Genomic DNA, 18,655 nt, shown 5'->3' with positions numbered 1-18,655 from the left:
GTTCTTCCAAGAAAACTGAAGGTTAATGATTTTTGTCATATTGAGACTAAGACTTAACAATTGCTACAGTTGGCCTTTGTTGAGGTAGGCTTCTTTTTTCTCTAGGCCTTTTGAGGTATTCAGAATAGGTGACAATAGCTTGCAGTTGAGAACATATGTAGAGAGACCCCTGTGGCTTATTGGAAAAAGTTGCTCCATGCTGGTTGGGTGTTTGGAAAAAAAAATACAACCAGAGTTCTTTTATGTTCTGCTAGTTAATGAATGCATGAATGTCAAAATGGGCCAATGGCCCATTCAGGGGGCAAAGCCTTAGCAGCCCCCTTCTTTAAGAACACATCCTGAGATGCAAAATACATTTGCTTAACAAATTAAAATAATGAGATAATTCAATTAGCTTCTTTTTAAAAAAAAGAAAGAGAAAAGGGTACATCGGGGATTATTGTAATACAAGAACAGGTCATACTGCACAAAAGGGAACAAACCAGTTTGAAATAATGTTAAAGAGACTAAGAATGGAGGAATGCACATTGAATCATGTGCTTGTGAGGAAATTTACATGAAATAATAATTTAGACTACATCTATTTTTAGTGAGCTAGAGCCAACATTTCACTTTGAAAGTTGAAATTAATTAAGTGACAGAAAAATATAGTGGGCATCTCTATTTCCAAGGACTTCCTCATGCCTGTTAGTGCACGTAAGAAAAGTCTAAATTAACATGTCGCTAGTGAGGGGTCTCTATTCTTGGTTTCTGAGCTCGGAATTATAGCTGAGTAAATCTTTCGGCTCATTAAAGACTGGAAAGGAAAAGTTTTACAGGACCATCCTCATCAAAGTGACTGAACCTCTTCTCTGCAGTTGGGGTGAAATCTAGATGAAGAGGGAAAATTTTTTCAAAGAGAAAGCCGAGGAGAATTTTCTTATGATACAAGGGAGGTGCAGAAAGGGCAAGGGAGGGGAGCAGAGGGAAAGACTGGGAGACAAAGCCAGTGGGAGAAAGTAATGAAAGGGGCATGTTGTGAAAGAAGGTCATGGGGAGAGGAAAAATAAAGCACTCAGCAGAGAGTGAAAAAGAAAGGGGGACAGGGAGGCAAGGATGACCAGAGGCTGGGACAGAATGGGGCTCTGGCTACGTGCTCCAGAGGCGAACCCAGCGCTATGGATGCGGGAAAGGACCCCACAGTGTGGAGACCCTGCGTTGTGTCCCTCTCGTTTGAAAAATGGGACAACGGAAGGTCCAGAGAACTTAATGGGCGTAACTGAGGGGCAGCTGGTACAGGGGCGTGCTGACTTCAGAAGGCCGGTTTCCCGACTGGCTGGCTGAGGCTTTTTGATTCTTCTCTCCCTGCTTCAAGGGCAGGCATTAATAAAATTTTTCAGCAGGCCATAGAATTCTGCACCAAGTCTTGAGTTCCTTTAACCAGATGAAAGCACTCTCATGGTGGGGCGGGGGGGGGGGGGGGGTGCTGTGGTGGGTTTGTAGCCGCCCGCTCGGCAAAGCCAGAAGGGGTGCCCAGAATCACTGGCCACCCACCATTTTTCACCAGTGGCCACAGTGCATGGTGGGGTCAGCCTAGGGCAGGGAGGTGGGGGATAAGGTACTGAAAGGACAAGGTAGGACGTCTAGCAAGGGCTCCGGACCCTAACATGGGAGACTCAAGGCCCAGAATATGGCTGGTGAAGGAGAGGGTCAGCTTGAAGGGAAAGATGCAAAGCCTTCTCTGCTCTGAGAGACGGGGGGGAGCAGGAAGCTTTAAAAACAGATACAGAAGATGGCACTTGGCCTCTCCCTATATCCCCCCTCAACGCTGAGCATACTGGTGGCAGAAGCTATGTGAGATTTATATACTACCCGTAAAGGGGATAAGGGTTTTAGCAAAGTGACCGTAATGGGGTGGAAAAAGCACAGTACGGGGCACGGGAAGGGTTGGGTCCTGGTGGCAGCTTGACCTTGAGTTAATCACTTCCCTTCCTGGGTCTCAGTTTCCTCATTTGTAAACAGAGCAGCTGATTCTCTCAGGTTGGGCTGTTCTGGGATGTTGACTTCGATTACTGAGGGACTGCAAATACATGGAGACGTCTGCTTGGAAAGCCACCGTTGAAGCCTCTCTCTTTGGCCGAGAAGGGCTGAGCGTGAAGGAAGACAGAGGGAGGAAGCCAAACAGGTGAGCTGGCGGGGAGCGAGCTGGGTGCCTGCCATCTCTGTGCCCCTACCCTGCCTCTTAACTTGCTACTCTAACCAAACGAACCTTCCTTTAAAAAAAAACGAGAAGCCCCTCCCCTCACACTCACTCGACTTCCAAATTAAAAACATTTTACAGGTTAGTAAATCTCCAGCTGAGGTGATGTAGCAAAGAACAGCTGTGAAGTAATTTTGATAATGATGAGAATAATAGCCACATGGCAAGGTTCAAGGCTTTGCTGTTGCAGCTTCAGTGCTCCTGAATAGATAAAAGTGATTAAATACTCCTGATTATCCCTGACCAATATGTAATGGATTTACAGCCCTTTCAATTAGTCAGTATTTGCTTAGGACTCATTATTTTGTCTTTGGTTAAGTAATCAGCCCAGAGACCGCATGTTCTGTCTAATTCCTCTGAGCCGAGTCAGTGCAGGGCCCTGACCTTTGAAATGGCCATAGCTGCGAGGCAAGAATAACCACCACCAGGGCAGCCTCGTTGGTTCTCCCAGCTAATCCTGACACCACAGGCCAGATCGATACACCTTAGTTTGCTACTAATGTCCTTACATCAAAATGGCCGATTTAGGAATGTGAATTTATCACTCCGCCCTCCCCGCCACCACTCCACCCTTTGCCCTTTGTAGCTCGGTGGCAAGAGCAGAGCGGCGGCCACCACCATAAATAAAACTGGAACCTTGTCCTGGACCCATGACACTGTAACTAATGTCATTCAGCGTGGCAACACACAAGTTGGATAATCAAAGAAGACCTTCAGCTTTCAGTGGGGTACTCTATTTTTAAGCATTAGCCTAAAGAGAATAGCCTGAAAACAATATCATAGCAAGCAACCACCTCTGACACCTTCACCGTTTTCCCAGAATTTCCAGACGAACAGGGAAATAGGAGTGCCTGGTTCCTCTATGAGAATGTACTATGATTTTTTTTTTTTTTTTCCTATCACCAGAGCCTTAGAATCAACCACGGACACACAAAAGCAAATACAAACAAGAGGGTAAAGATACATTGTTACTTTAAAAATGTGGCAGAGTTTATCTTTCCCCAGAAGGGAACAGGGTGAGCTTATAAGAAAATGGACTTGAACAGCTGAAAAATAATCTAATCTACACCTTACAAACGAAGGCGCTAGAGCACCTAGGACCCTTCTGTGTGTGTCCCAGAAACACGAGCTGCGTTTGCACGTGGCTCCCGCAAATACAGCTGAACCTGATACTATGAGCTTGGACATGCATGGGGCAAGGTGCTGCCCCCCACCCCCTTTTCTTGGCCTCCTGAAGGAGATGGCTTTCGTTAAGAGTGTAATCAGCAGCGTTTACAGACTCATGAGCTCCTTCCAGCCATTTCCCTTGGTCACAGGGGTGTTATCTGAAGTCACTCTCATACCTTTTAGCATAAATAACAAATTGACTTATACATGCCGTGTAGGGCCCTAGACCAGTTTTGAATAAGGTCCATTCCTGGCCTATTAAAACAAAAACGTCCTCCTTTCTAGAGGGTGGGTAGTGACGGCAAAACCTTAACTGCTCCACTGGTCATCAGATTTCAAGAAAGGGAGAACAATCACCTTATCACTATTTTCTTAAATCGGTTATCAACCTGTGTCCGTATGCTAGCAGCAGGCAAAGCAAAACTTTCTCTTTCATCTTGACTTACTGTGAGATGCTGGAAGAGCCATGCTCTCATGATATTTGTTGCTACTTTGGGGAAAATGCCTCTTTTCTTCTGGCGTTTTTTGTCCTTGTCTGGGTCGTCGTCATCACCTGTACCAGGTGAAGCTACACTGTTGTCTAAACCATCCCCTGGTCGGGAAAAAAAAAAAAAAGGAAAATACATTAGAGACAACACAGAAAGGGGGCCAACGACAACGTGCAGCTGATGAGCTCAGCAAAGCTTGTTGAGAGAAATCCATTAAGCGGGTATATTCTCTTTCATTAAAGTATAATTGGAGACACAAATATGTAAAAGACAAAATTAAACCAGCCCTCTTCAAATGTTAATTTTGTGTGTCTCACACTCGCCCATATCATTAATTCCATTATAATTGTGTGCTTGACACAGGGCAGTAGCTCTTTGTCAATTACAGAATCCAATGTGGGAAAACCGCCATCAGAAAACCCATTTGGTGAAAATGCGTCCCCATCCCCATAGTGAACACATACTGTAGGGTAATCAAGTTAAATGTTCTGTAGTCTATATATTCTAGGCAGCCTGCATAGGTGACAGTAACTGTGTCACTGTTCATTGCACATAACACACTGCCTGCTCAGCCCCTCCTAGGACTGTCACCTCCGAAGCACGCACGCACGTTCACACACTCCTCCGATGACCCTGCACTCAGCATTTGCATGACAGGAAAACTTTTAGCTCTCTGCACCACTGATCGTGATCATTATCATTAAAAAAAGGAAAAAAAAAAAAGAGGTACATGAAGGTAGGGTGCTCACTTAATCAGAAGTTTCTATCAACATCTTCGTCTTCTGTGTCTTTCTCTGGCATTAATTGTACATTAGCAAAAATCATTTACTTTTAACAGTCATAGTTATTTTTTCTTGCCCTCCAGCAAAAATGCCTTGAAAGCCTGCCTGGAGGGCATCTAAATTATGTATCTGAAAAACTCTTCTGGCAAGGCATTGCAGGACCCCTACTTTCTTAAAATTCATACGAGCATGTCTTCCTGTTTTTGGGAAGGCATCAATCAAGGGCAGCAATATATGCCATATCCCTACATTAATATTTGAACTAATAACTTTAAAAAAAGGAAAGAAACAAGATCCGACTTGTGGCATAATCAAATGCAAAATAAATGAAGAATACGGGGACAGTGCTGGGGCTTTATAGATGGCTGTGTTTTCCTTGCACATCATTAGCCTGGAGCCACACGAAAGAGGAAAACAGAGAAGTGGAGAGTTTATGCTCCCTGCTGGTGTTTAAGAAGCCGGGGTCCTGGAAGGACATCTGGGAATTGCGCTGAGATGGGGGTTTTTGTAATTTAAGAATAGACATTCATTAGCAGTAAATGCCATAAATCCCATGCTAAGTAAAAACCTTGTCCAAGAAAGCCTAAAACAATAAACTCTGTGCTCAATGTAGCCTGAGCTAGACGCTCTGCAGCTTCCGGGGGAATGCTGGAGAGCCACCAGCCCATTCCCAGACCTGCTTCCTGCTCTTGGTCAGGGCTACCCCGAGACGGCCTGCCCACTGGGCCCCTCACCTTGCAACTTCGGTGTCGACTCCATGGGCTCCCCAATACCTGTTCTCTTCCTTTCTCACCAAAAAACTCTCAACCTTCTTTGACCAGAGAAGCAGAAAAGCCACAGCAAAGAGCTGGCAGATTAATTTTATTGACATTTCCATTTTCACTGCAATGTGATACCCTCTATCACATGGAAGAGATGACCCCCACTATTTAGAGACTGACAGGCCACTTCATTACAACCACCCTGCCCCAAGGCAAAGCAGCTCCCTTCCATCTGCCCAAACACTAGAGCATGACCCCGAAGTTGCTGTTCTCTTTTTCTTTGCCGTCTGTTATGATAAAAAAAAAAAAAAAAAAAAAGAGAGAGAGAGAGAGAGAGAGAGAGAGAGTGAGTCAAAGGGACCCCAAATCATCAAGGAACTAATCAGAGTACAGGGAAACAAAAGGCATTTGACTTTTCAGTACAGGCTCTACGGAGGCCATCTTCCTCCATCTACCCTCCCTATACACCCATGTATAGAGAGGTCCTTGCGCAAGGAGACACACACACACACACACACACACACACACACTCACACACACAAGCTCGAGCAGGGACACACGTACACGCTTTCCACCATGCCAGGGAACTGCTGCAAGGCAAAATCTCACCCGCACTAATGGCTTCTGACTGCTCCCTGGCAACCCTAGCATTTTAACCTGGGTGAATGTACTCTCCAAAATACAGACACGGGCGCGATCTCATCAGCTGTTCATGTGACACAGATGGAGAGTGGCTATTAGGAGCCAGGCAGTGGGCCTTGGGGATCTGAGGTGCTGTTCTGTAGCCCGAGGCAATTTTGAAAAGCAGTACCCGGAGATGAGGAAGAAAAAAAAAAAAAATCCACACTGCAAGTCGAAGTTTGAAGTCGGTCAGTCTGTCTGTCTACCCACCACGGATAAAGATATCTTTGTCTCTTAATGTAAAATCTATGTGGGCTATCTGGATGTACACTGCAGATAATGTATGTATGGAATGGCTCTTCCTTCAGTGTCTTCCAAATATAAAAACACACACTGTAAACAATGCCTGTGTGTATATATTTCTTCCGAAGCACATATGGTTTCTGTGTATATGTTTAAGCTGAAATTGTCAGGATTTTGTTAAAATCTCATTTAGCTCTTTTTGATAGATTTTTGAATATACTTATTTTAGAAGGTTAATTGCTTAATTGGGGGAAGTTCAACCAAAAGAAAAGAAAAAAAGAAGAAGAAGGCATTTGCCTTTTGCCACCCAATCAATGACCTTAAAAATGAGACACTGCATTTCCACAGTGCACTTCCTCGTGCTTAAAAGCAAAGAGGGCTGGTAACACCTTCAAACTATTCAGCTCAAGAAAAATATATATATATAGCTAGATGGAGTGTCCTTTGATGACTGACTTAAACTGGTGACAGTAGGAGCATTACATGAATTTTAATATAAAGCAGTCCATTCTACGTAAGTGTTGTAAAATATCTGAATTCAGATCCAGTGTCACAGATGATTATAGAGAAAAATGTGCCCGTTTTTATAGTAAGTAGATATTAGACATTAGATTTTTAAATTAATATTAGTGTCTATACCTCCTTAAAGTGAGGAGTTTTCCTCTCCAAATAACACAATAAATGCCATTTTTTTATCTTCCGGTGGACAATGAATCAGCTCCATCATGGTGGAATAACAGTAACATAAAGAAAAATTGTGAAAGGAAACTGTGTAGTCTGCAACCTACAATAAAACTGTGCAGAGGATGATGGAGTTAGTAGCTCTTAAAATGGACACTGTTTTCTTGTTTTAAGGCTGTGTGCATGTAAGATGGTTGGCAACCGCTGGCACCTGTGCCAAACGTGTTTCTGTGCCGAAGAGGTTTGTGTGTGTGTGCATGTGTGTGTGCGTGTGTATCAGCACAGATGCCTGTGCCAAAAGCAGGATAACATAATAGCGTACATCTCAGCATCTGAAGTTAAGATTCAAAAGTGTGGACTCCTGAGGGCAAGAACCGTTTTTTGCTTCCCTTTTTATCCTGAGAGCACACCTCTGTGTCTGACCCGGAGCAGATACCCAGTGATTCTATGTTGGGGGAGGGAATGACTGAACTCATCCAGGAGCTTATGCAAGGACCCTCCCCTCTTTCTGAGAATCCCAAATGGACTCGATCTCGCTCATTTTAGTGCCTCAGGGGCCAGGTTGCCTGTGTGCACACAGTCACTTCTAAACACACCAGGATTAGTGCTTCTCTGAAGAACCCTCTGACCATTAGGGCCTTTTGTGGGGCCTGAACCACTGGCCATTCCACTAGCATTGCCATCTCTGATGATGAAAAACTAAAGAAAAAAATAGTGGAATGCTCCTTCTAAAACGTTGCTCATCCCTTCTCTGAGGGTACAAGCTAAATTTGGGGCAAAGATACTCCCAAGAGCTGTGTATTACTGGAATGTACCGTGTGTGACCATGGAAAGTAGTAGTCAAAGCCTGTGGATAGACAATGCTGAAGTGGACTGAATCATTAGGGGAGACCATGAAAAACACAGGTCTCTGGACCTTAGCCCAGGTTCATCGGCTCAAAATACCCCAGAGCAGGGGAAAGGAATTTATATTTTTAACACATTCCTTGGGTTTGCGTACGCAACCAGCCTAGCACTGGTTCTCAAACTGGTTTTTGGAAGCCACTGAACTAGATGACCTTCCGATGTGGAAGAAGATGCAAGCACTGGAACGGTAAGGAAGTCACAAGTCTAGCCTACTGCCATGCATAGAGTCGGTGGTCGTGGTGAGGAATGGCAGTGTAGCCCTGGGCTTATTCACTGCAGAAGAAACACAGTGTCCTCCATCACATGTGCTGACCAACACAATGGAGCTTCATCCTAATCATCTGGTGATGAAGGAGACAGAGAAAGAAAGAAGCTCTAGAACACTGGCTCTCAAAATGTGGACCAGCAGCATTAGCACTGATGAGGAAAGAGAAATGCAAATTCTTGGACTGTCCCAGACCTAGTGACCTTGAATCTCCAGGGTGAAACCTAATCATCGGAATGGTACTAAGTGTTCCAAGTGATTCTAATGACCACTCAGGTTTTTTGTGGGTTTTTGTTTTTTTTTTAAGATTTTGTTTATTTATTTATCAGAGAGACAGAGCACAAGCAGGAGGAGCAATAGACAGAGGGAGAAACAGGCTCCCTGCTGAGCAGGGAGTCCAATGCAGGACTCGATTCCAGGTCTCTGGGATCACGACCTGAGCCGAAGACAGATACTAAACCGACTGAGCCACCCAGGCATCCCACGACATAGGTTTAAGAAACAATGCTATAGAGCACAGAGAAGATCTCCTTAACTGGCTACCCTTGGCGGTTACTATCTGAAGGCCTGTATCTAATCTCTGGGTCTTCCTCCTGTTTTAAGACTCTGAGGTGCTGGGGTGCCTCAGTGGCTCAGCTGGTTAAACATCTGCCTTCAGCTCAGGTCATGATCCCGGAGACCCAGGATGGAGCCCTGCCGTCAGGCTCCCCGCTCAGCAGGGAGTATGCTTCTCCCTCTGATCCTCCTCCCTCTCTCACTCTCAAATAAATAAGTAAAATCTTTAAAAAAAAAAAAAAAAAAGAGAGAGAGAGAGAGACTCCACAGTATTTTGAGAGCATCTGTGGCTAGATTTACACCCATGCTCTGGAGAAGCCACACATACTTTCCGTAACTAAGCATACCATGCTCGGAGCAAGGCACTACTCTGGGAAGCAACCCCAATCTACACCTACCTAAAAAAACACTACTGAGAGAGTTTAGTCACAGGAAGCTAAATCCTGGGATACCATGGGTATCCAGGTGTAGGTAGAATCCATACCCATAGCTATGTGGTCAGGGAATCAAGGACGGATATGGACACATTATGAGAGGATCCTCGGATAATTCTAAAGCAGAAATTTCCAGTCCAGAAAATCTACATCATAGAAACTATCTAGGCAAAAGGACATCACTTCCTTTCATTGGCATATTGCCTTATTCCATTTAGCCAAAAATCTATCTGTATTTAGAGATCAATTTCTTGGCCTGGAATAAACCAATGATACAGTGACGACGTGCTATGATGAGTCCAGTGTCACAGGGATGTGGCCTTCCTGCCCTATCAGAAATACCATGCAGCAGCCAAGAGCGTCCATCTTCTTCTACCTTTCTACCTTCTCCAGCGCCCTTGAGAAACAAAACAAAACCCAGACAATTACCAGTGAGAAAAATGAGGCCAGGAGTTTAGGTTGTTGTTCAAGAGTCCACTGTTCTGCATGGTCAGGGATAAACTAGAATCCTGGCAACTTCAAGTCCAGTCCACTGGGATGCTCACATTAATATCGTAGGTTATCTTTTACTTTTCAGAGCATTACCTCATTGGAACCCTGTTATCAGTGACAGATCTAAGCAACGTTTGATCTCACAAGTGAAGATCTAAGTGCAGAGGAGAGATTAGATCTACGGTGGAGGAGTTGGGGCTGAGTTAGAGCTGATCCAGACTGGTCAACTTTCAAAAGGAAATGTGCGGCTTTTCTCCAAAGAAAGCCATCGCCTGAAGGGCTTTAGTTACCTGCAGTATAGCAATAGGCTTTGAGGCTAGGGATTTTTTATAACGGGTTTATTGTCATCCAAGTGGAGACACCAGACTGACCTTCAGAGCATAGAGATGCTACAAATACTTGAGAAGCCACACCCACTGTCCATACAGTCAGGACCTTGGGAGCTCTGTGCAGTCCTATTCAACACTTCATAGCACTGTGATCAAAGCCATATATCCCCCCTGCCCCAAAGTCACTTTTTCAATGGTAGAATAAGGTTTCTGTGACATTTGGCACATCGTCAAATAACAGTCATCTAAAACTGACCTCTTGATCTCGTATGAGGACACATAAGCATGTATTTTGGTTGGTGGCATTTGTATTTCTTTTGGGTAAGTCAGTGGTGCATTATTTGATCCCCACCTCCCCAAGTTTTGGACCAGGTTTAAGAGTTAAATACAGTCATACAAAATATATGTTGTAAAAAAGAATGATATCTCATCTGAGAGAACATAGCTTTTTTCCCCTTCTTTCTTGCTAAACAGAAACTCACTATATGCATTATCATTTTCATTGTGTGCCATGTAAATTCACTAATTTCATACACATGCACATACATGCATCTTCTCAATAGTCTATTTCCAAGAATTAGGTATATTGACAAATACGTAGATATTTATGTACGTGATCATAAACCTATATGCATATAAATTAAATTGTATCTTTTTCAAATCACTCACCAGTTTATACACAAGTGTCCAAGTTTATTCATGGATGAACTGCATATTTTTGCCTGCTACATGCCCCCTCCATACACAAACACATTTATAGAATACTTCAGATGTCTGTATTTAATGTTAAGTACAGTAGTCTCTATTCCGCACCATTTCCCTATCTCTAGAATACAGGCCCCTCTCCTTTATCAATACTGCCGTCACTGTCATTATCTTCATTATCACAAGTAACATTCAGTGGGCTTTTGCAATGTTCCAATGCTCACAGCAAAAGAATGAAATAGCTACTATTACCAATTCCATTTTACAGATGAGAAAACGTAGACTCAAAGAAAGTAAGTAACTTGTCAAAGGTCACATAGTTAGGAAGTGGCAGAATGCACTATCCTTCAAAGCCCAGGCTCATACCCTCTATCCTCTCCCTTACCCTGCTCAGAGGACAAGAGAAAGTGAAAAGTGAAGCTAGAAGCTGGATAAGCCCTCACTACCCCAGACACAAACCCCAAGAGTGAGCTCTTATATGTTTACATCCATGTTCCAAGGGGCTAGCGGGCGATAGCACATTTAAAAGTATCAACAAGAAACAAGCAGGGACATATTTTACACAGACAGGTATATCCATTATCTAGAGATAGGTTCATTATTGTTCCCTGTGGACGTAAATGTCAAATTAAATATGATTTTGAAACAGACGCATTTGCGGAATTTTAAAGACTTTTCTGAGCCAAGGGATCATTCAAGTTTCCATGCCTTTAGTCCTTTTCCCTTGGCCTGGAATGCCCTTTCCCTTCATTTTAATTCCTCTCCTTCCCATTCTTCTTTGTCAAGGCAAACTCCTATTCAACCTCCACAACCCAGTGAAAAAGGAAACCCCTTGGCAAAGCTTTCTCCAGTTTTCATTAACAGAGTTGGGGTACTCTGCTTTCTACTTCTTCAGCAGTTTCCCCTAGCCTCTGTCATATTTACTTTTCTGTTTTACAACTTATCTGTTGACTAATTTCTCTGTCCTATTTGACTGTGAACTTTCCCAAGGCAGGGGCTATGTCATTTCTCATTCCCAAACCTTGACACCATAGTAAACATTCTAGTGTTAGTGGCATGGGCAAATTGGCAGCAAGATTCCCTTAGACATATTAGTGGGACCCAAGGAGAATATAACCTGCTTTGAAGAAACTGTCCATGATGGCGACCCCTTGGATCTGGTAACCTGTTCTGGTAGCCTCCAAGCCTTGGTCTCCCCTGCTCCCCTCTCCCCGCTCTATAAGCACTGGGTATCATGGTATCACGTCCAGTACTCTTTGCATATGTGTGTGGTCCTCCTCAGAGATTCTCGTTACATGTGGGAGACATGTGTCACATACTGCTGGTGAAAACAGTATTCCATCTCCAACCCGCCCTATTTCAAAGGGGAAGAGGGGTGGTGGGAGAGAGTGGGCTGCCCGTTGCCCAGGCTGCTCAGATGACTTGGAACATTACAGTTAAAATGAAGTATTAAGTAGTCAAGGAACTGTAACACACAGTACCTTGGGAACCCATTTTCTGTCATCATTTCTTTGTTGTTGTTGTTGTTTTTTCCTCTGGATGTAATACTTTGAAAATGGAATTAAAATATACTAACAGTCAAAATATATGTATATTAGATACTATGAGTCAAAAGATATTTCTTTTGGGGGAGTACCTTCTAGAAGTTTAGTTTAGGACACCCCACTGAGAAACCTGCATCAAGGTTTCATATGAGATGAAAAAAAGAAGCAGCAGCAGCAGCAGCCTTTGCCTAGTTCTGTTCTCGACTACTGCCTTAAACAACTTGTTTTCCAAGAACCATCCACAAAGTAAATCTTTTTGCACATGCAATTTTTTTTTCACATCAGATCAGGTTGGGGGAGGGGGAAGCTGAAGACCCAGAAATGTAGGGAGGGTGAGGGGCCAGAGGTGGGGTGAGGGGCCAGCAGTGAGACCTGCTAATTACTGATCTCTTTTACTCTCCTGCTGTGCTTAACTGTCTGTACACGTTAAAGTGAAAATTTTCTGTGATTTTTCAAGTGACTAGTTCATGGCCCACTAGCATGGAGGGAAGCAGAAGAGATGAAATGCTTTCGTTTACATGCAACATTTACTAACTGTGTGGGTTTCCGACATTAAAGAGAGGACAGTGACCCAGGCCACCTTTTTCACACTCAAAAGAGCACTGAAAAAACAAGTCTTCATCGGCTTACCTCAGGCTTCCCTGGTCCTGAACACCCTCCCCCCGGGGTAGGAGCAGAAAGGGAAAAACAGAGGGGATTTTATGCTCCTTTCTCTTCAACTTTTCAGGCGGTATAAGCAGCATTTAGCAAATTCAGCCCCAAATGGCTCCAAATGCTCAGAGCTGCAGGGGCTCCTTCTTTGTTATCCTCCCTCTATTTACACAGGATTTACGCAGGCTCTCCACTGAAGAGACCTAAAGCACTTCCATTCTCACCGGCTCTGCCCCATTGTGGCCCCAGCCGCTTCACCCAGGCCGGCCATGGGGAATTTCTGCAACCTGGAGAAGAAGGCAACACACGGCTCCCTAACTGGGTGATCCCCAGCCAACCTGGCCGGTGCCTGCAGTTGCAAAGTGGGGGGCTGTGAAGACGGGCTCACCTTCCAGCAGAGAACCAAAACCCCAGCCAAGGCTGCGCAAAAGCGGGTCCAGAGACAAATAACGTGCACTTTAAAATATGCATCTATATGATATAATGCAAAGTGGTGGGTGAAAAAAAAATTCAGACTGCAGCTTGGATGAAAACCACTTCACCCACTGGTTGGAAAAATAAAGTGTAAAAACAGACAGATGGACACATATGTAAATGTGGCTGTGTTTTAGGCTTGAGCTGGCAACGTGAGTGTCGTAGTATAGTTTTGCACGCCTGTATTTTCCATATCATGTTGAATCCTGTTAACTGTTGAACAGAAACATCCTCATACTGGTCCTTGACCAAATCAGTCCCCTCAATTTACCCGTCAGGAGCCATAAAATGGCTTTGTTTATTGACTGGAACCCTCTAATCCTTTAGAGCATGGGTTAACAGAAGCTTGCAGTACCCTTCGCCCGTGTTTCACTGAAGTTGGTTTCTCTCATCTGAGATACAGAACTTCACTTGAGAATTTTTAAAAATATTTCCAGAAAGGACATTTAGTCTCACTTGCCACAGAATTCTCCAAAGGATATTGACTGAACCCAGTAGAGAGGTATAGGCCTTGGCCACTATAATTCAGCAGATGGCTTAATCTCCATGGTAGAGCATAAAAGAATTATACTTTTTTACTCAGTTACCTGAGAAGCACACAGAAAAGTAGAGTCAGTTCTGAAGGTATTCACAGTACATCATAATAAAGCTCTTCTGGGCACTCTAATGATTCATTTTTAGTGATCTCTCAAATGCCCTTTTCCACAGTTAACACTCAGATTTTATTAAGGTAGAAAGCAGGGACAAATGTCCACTCAAGTCCCAGCTCTCAAATTTGACTCTACTTGCACTATACACTACCTACAGCTAAAGCTTTTTTAATGTTCTGTTCACCTCCCTGGAGTGGCATTTCAGCTAACAGAGTTCACAATCTTTCAGCCCTAAACACAGAAGGCTGCTATCTTCAAGTCATCCTAGGAATGTGCCAGATACCATCATCTCCCTCCTGCTACACAAAGAACCAGAAAGAGAGAGACCAAGAGAAGACCAAGCTGATCATGTTACCAAGAGCCCAGAGTGCCCCTCTCGGAAGGTTAATCTTTGAACCAGTAAACGTTATAATTAGGAGCCTTGAAGTTGGGCTGAGGCTGGCCATTGAAAGAAAGACCCTAAAAGAGAAAGTATGAATGGAACACATTTCTTTCACCTCATGGTTGACACAAGGGTCATGATTTTTATGGGAAATGATACAAAAATGAGTTGTTATGATATAGGAGTCCCTTTCCCACAACTCCTACAAAAGACAAAGGGTGGTTGGGGAGAGATGTCTTCCCAATTTCACTTAGCTATGTTTCAGTACAAATTGTGAAAATTATGCAAATAACTATTTTGGCACCTTTGCTAGAAGAAAACATTATTAAATTATGCTCTAAGTATTTTGTCTGCTTTAGTAATTACTCTCATGTAACTGTAAATATAAATAGCTGTTATTCTGTTTAAATTTTTAATCATGCAAAATATTGTCACACAAAATGTCCTTCTGTTGCAGTCTAACTGGGATTTTCTTTTTTAAAATATCCATATTTAACCGAAGTGGACTATTTTTAGCATTGAGGAGTGTTTTAGTAAAGATAGCTGGCTAACATCTCTGAATCAACAGGTCTTTCAAGGAAAGATATGGCCTTTATATTTGCAAAAAAAAAATTTCCCGCTAAGGCTTCTATAAAATGCACTTTTAACATTTTACGCTAAACTACAATATAATCAGTCTGCTTCCGGGGACGTATTGACTCCATCAAGCCTATATTTTCAACATATGCTGCTAATATTCTCATTTTTATCATTAACAATAGGATTTTATATCTAATTGTCTCCTAGAATACCTTATTACAAGATGAAACGTCTAAGTAACAAACCAGTAACAAAATCTGTTGGGGGAAATAACAGAAAAGCATAGTTCTATGGGGTAGAGTTATTTCATCCAGTTTTTACAATTCTTACCTTATTATCTTATTTGCTATCTAAAACAAAAATAGGGACAATACATTTTTATAATGTCAGACACTTGATCAGTTTGAATTCTTAATATACTATCTCCCTATGAATTTATAACAGCAGATAATGATTTTCAAATAGCAGGACAACAAAAACAAAAAGACTATTTCTCCCACTTTCTTGATTGTTGCAAATCGAAAACAATAGACTATTTAGTAAAAGTGCAACTTTGCAACTGACGTTGTTAATGCAAAAAGAAATTCTTTAATCTTAAGACAAAAGATAGGCATCTTTATGATAACAACAACAATAATAAAACTAACACTCTGTAAGACAACTAGATTCAGGTATCACCAACACTCCCTTTGGGATAGTTTTAGGAAGCTAATCACAGCTATGTATAGACAAAAGAATAGTATTACCTATGAAGCTGATAACTGGTTTTAGGGGAATTCTTCTTAAACCAGTCACACATCAGAATTGGAGAATATTTGTTAATTATTGAAAAGTGTTATTTTGTACTTTTTCAAAGACTATTTTCACACAACAGCCTCCTAATATAACTTTGGATTTTTGCTTAAGAAGCTTATAAACTAAGTTATTAGCACTTAGAAAGTATTAGCTACTGCGCATTTAGGTATTTCCACTTATTTTGACTGTTTTAAATAAATCTGCAACTATGATTTGAGAAGAAGCAGGTATCTTTTTGTAATGTAATGCAAAGATCTATAACATAGATGTAAAAGCCCTAAGGGAAACAGATAATATGACTGCTCAATAAAAATAATCTAAAATATTTTTTACATAGCTTACATATTAAAGAACTACAGACACAGGGACCTTTAAAGTGTACTTTGAATGGAGAACGACTGCCGACTGAGTACGGGGTTTCTTTAGAGGTGATGAAAATGTTCTAAAATTGGTCACAGTGATGGCTGAACTACTCTAGGAATATACTAAAAAATATCAAATTGTACACTTTAAATAGGTGAATTATATCTCAATAAAGCTATTGTATATTTTTTAAAGATTTTATTCATTTATTTGACAGAGATCACAAGTAGGCAGAGAGGCAGGCAAAGAGAGAGAGGAGGAAGCAGGCTCCCCGCTGAGCAAGGAGCCCAATGCGGGGATCGATCCCAGGTCCCTGAGATCATGACCAGAGCTGAAGGCAGAGGCTCAACCCACTGAGCCACCCAGGCGCCCCAAAGCTATTATATTTTTTAGAAAGAACACATTTTGTCCTCCTTCTAAAAAAAAAAAAAAAAAAAAAAAAAAGGCATGCTGGGAGAAAAATAAAATCCTTGTAACAGAGTTTTGAAGGTGTCCATAATCCTTTCTGAATTGCTTCAAAACAACATGTTTTCTTTTTTTTAGATTTATTTATTTATCCATCTATTTATTTATTTTAGAGAAAGCACAGGGAATGGGGGAAAGGGCAGAGTAAGAGGGAGAGAAGGGGAGAGAGAAGCTAAGCAGCTTCACGCTGAGCGCAGAGCCAGAGGTCGGACTTGATCCCGTGACCCTAAGTTCGTGACCTGAGCCACAACCAAGAGTTGGATGCTTAACCAACTGCACCACCCAGGCATTCTAAAACAATGTGTACTCAAAGCTGCTTGCTAATATCATCTCAGCACCTTGCATATGGACAAATGTATGTACTCAAAAACACTTGGGGTGACTTTTATACTGTTTACATTGCAAAGAATAGCTTTAATGGAAACTAGATTGATCCTAATCCTGAAATTAACCCTTCTCTACTCTCAATTCCATTGCGTTATAGCAGAACCCTAGTCCAAATTATTTACATCTTTCAAGGTTTACTTTAACTACCAGAATAACTCCAGAAGACTTACTCACGCACACACCCCACTCTTACATTTCTTCTACATAAGCTTCTTCAAGTCAGGAACCATATCTTTTAGTTTTTTCATATCATTCTTAGAACTTTGTATAATGTTTGGAGTATGGTATGCACCTAACCCTTTACCAAATGAATCAATGGATGCCATTCCAATTCTTTGGAATATGCAGTATTCTTTGTAGGTCTACATCTAAAACTTAGAAACAGAAACTTCTAGAATGTTGGTCTCTAAGAGTTGGAAACTGCCCATAAAGTTGATGTTTCATAAATTTAAAAAAAAAATTTAATTTCCTCTTTTTGTTGTTTTTAAGTAATCTCTGTACCCAACATGAGGCTCAAACTCATGACCCTGAGATCACATGCTCTACAGACTGAGCCAGCCAGGTGCCCCGATGTTTCATAAATTTCACTACCTCATAAGAAATGCTGCCTGGAAGAAGCAACTTTATTGAAACAGACAATTAACAAAAGAAGTAACCTATGTTTGGAAAAGTACCATACATACCTAGTTCACCTTTCCTTTTCTAAATTTCTGACTTTATTCTGTTTCTTTGGGCAGCCATGCTATTTTGTCTATACACTGAAAGCTCACTTCTGACACATTCCTTGTCCCACTACTCTGTCCTTCTACCCTTCCCTGTATAACTACAGAGGCACATATCCTTGGGGAAAAATAGTAATATATGAAAGAAGCATGAGTTGTGGAATAAGAACACAGATCTTGTACTGAATTTCCAGGTCTAATTTCTTACTGGTTGAGTGCAACCTTGGTCAAGAGATTAACTTTCTGAACCTCAGTTTCCTCATCAGTGAAACGGGTAGAATTACACATACTCAACAGGTTGTGAAAATTAAGTGAAATAATCAATAATAGTTATTATTTATTAACTCCCTATCTTGTACTATGAGCTCTACTCTTACTCACAAACTTAGAAACTTTATACATGACATCTAGCCTCACACAGTACCTTATCTATCAAAGGAGCATCAACTAATGAACTAATAAGAAAGGGTAAACAAAGGATGCCTGGGTGGCTCAGTGGGTTAAGTCTCTGCTTTTGGCTCAGGTTATGATCTCAGGGTCCTGGGATTGAGACCCACATCGGGCTCTCTGCTCGGCGGGGAGCCTGCTTCCTCCTCTCTGTCTCTGCCTGCCTCTCTGCCTACTTGTGGTCTCTCTCTGCCAAATAAATAAATAAAATCTTAAAAAAGAAAAGAAAAGAAAAGAAAAGAAAAGGGCAAACAAAATGTGGTATATCCACACACTGAAGTACTACTCAGCATAAAAAAGAACAAACTACTGACATATGCAACATGTTAACCACATTACAAGTCATTAAACTAAACAGAAGAATCCAAACAAAAAAAAACACATACTGTTTGATTCCAAATGTATTAAATTCTAGAAAATGCAGACTAATAGACTGAAAGCAGATCAGTGGTTGCCTGAGGCCAGGTA

The 18,655-nt window shown here is 41.9% G+C and overlaps 1 protein-coding gene across 8 annotated transcripts in view; it reads right to left on the bottom strand.

The window, feature by feature from the left end:
- MEIS2 (Meis homeobox 2) overlaps positions 1–18,655 on the bottom strand; it is a 206,284-nt gene that overhangs the window by 139,030 nt on the left and 48,599 nt on the right. For all 8 annotated transcript variants that reach the window (XM_032856887.1, XM_032856884.1, XM_032856886.1 and 5 more), the window contains one exon: positions 3,853–3,998. In XM_032856887.1, coding sequence (XP_032712778.1) covers positions 3,853–3,998 — 146 coding nt within the window. The remainder of the gene's footprint in view (positions 1–3,852; positions 3,999–18,655) is intronic.

The sequence above is a fragment of the Lontra canadensis genome, unplaced genomic scaffold (genome assembly GCF_010015895.1).
Source record: "Lontra canadensis isolate GAN:19392208 unplaced genomic scaffold, GSC_riverotter_1.0 scaffold12, whole genome shotgun sequence".
Classification (NCBI taxonomy): Eukaryota; Metazoa; Chordata; class Mammalia; order Carnivora; family Mustelidae; genus Lontra; species Lontra canadensis.
This window is presented reverse-complemented; position numbering and strand designations above follow the sequence as displayed.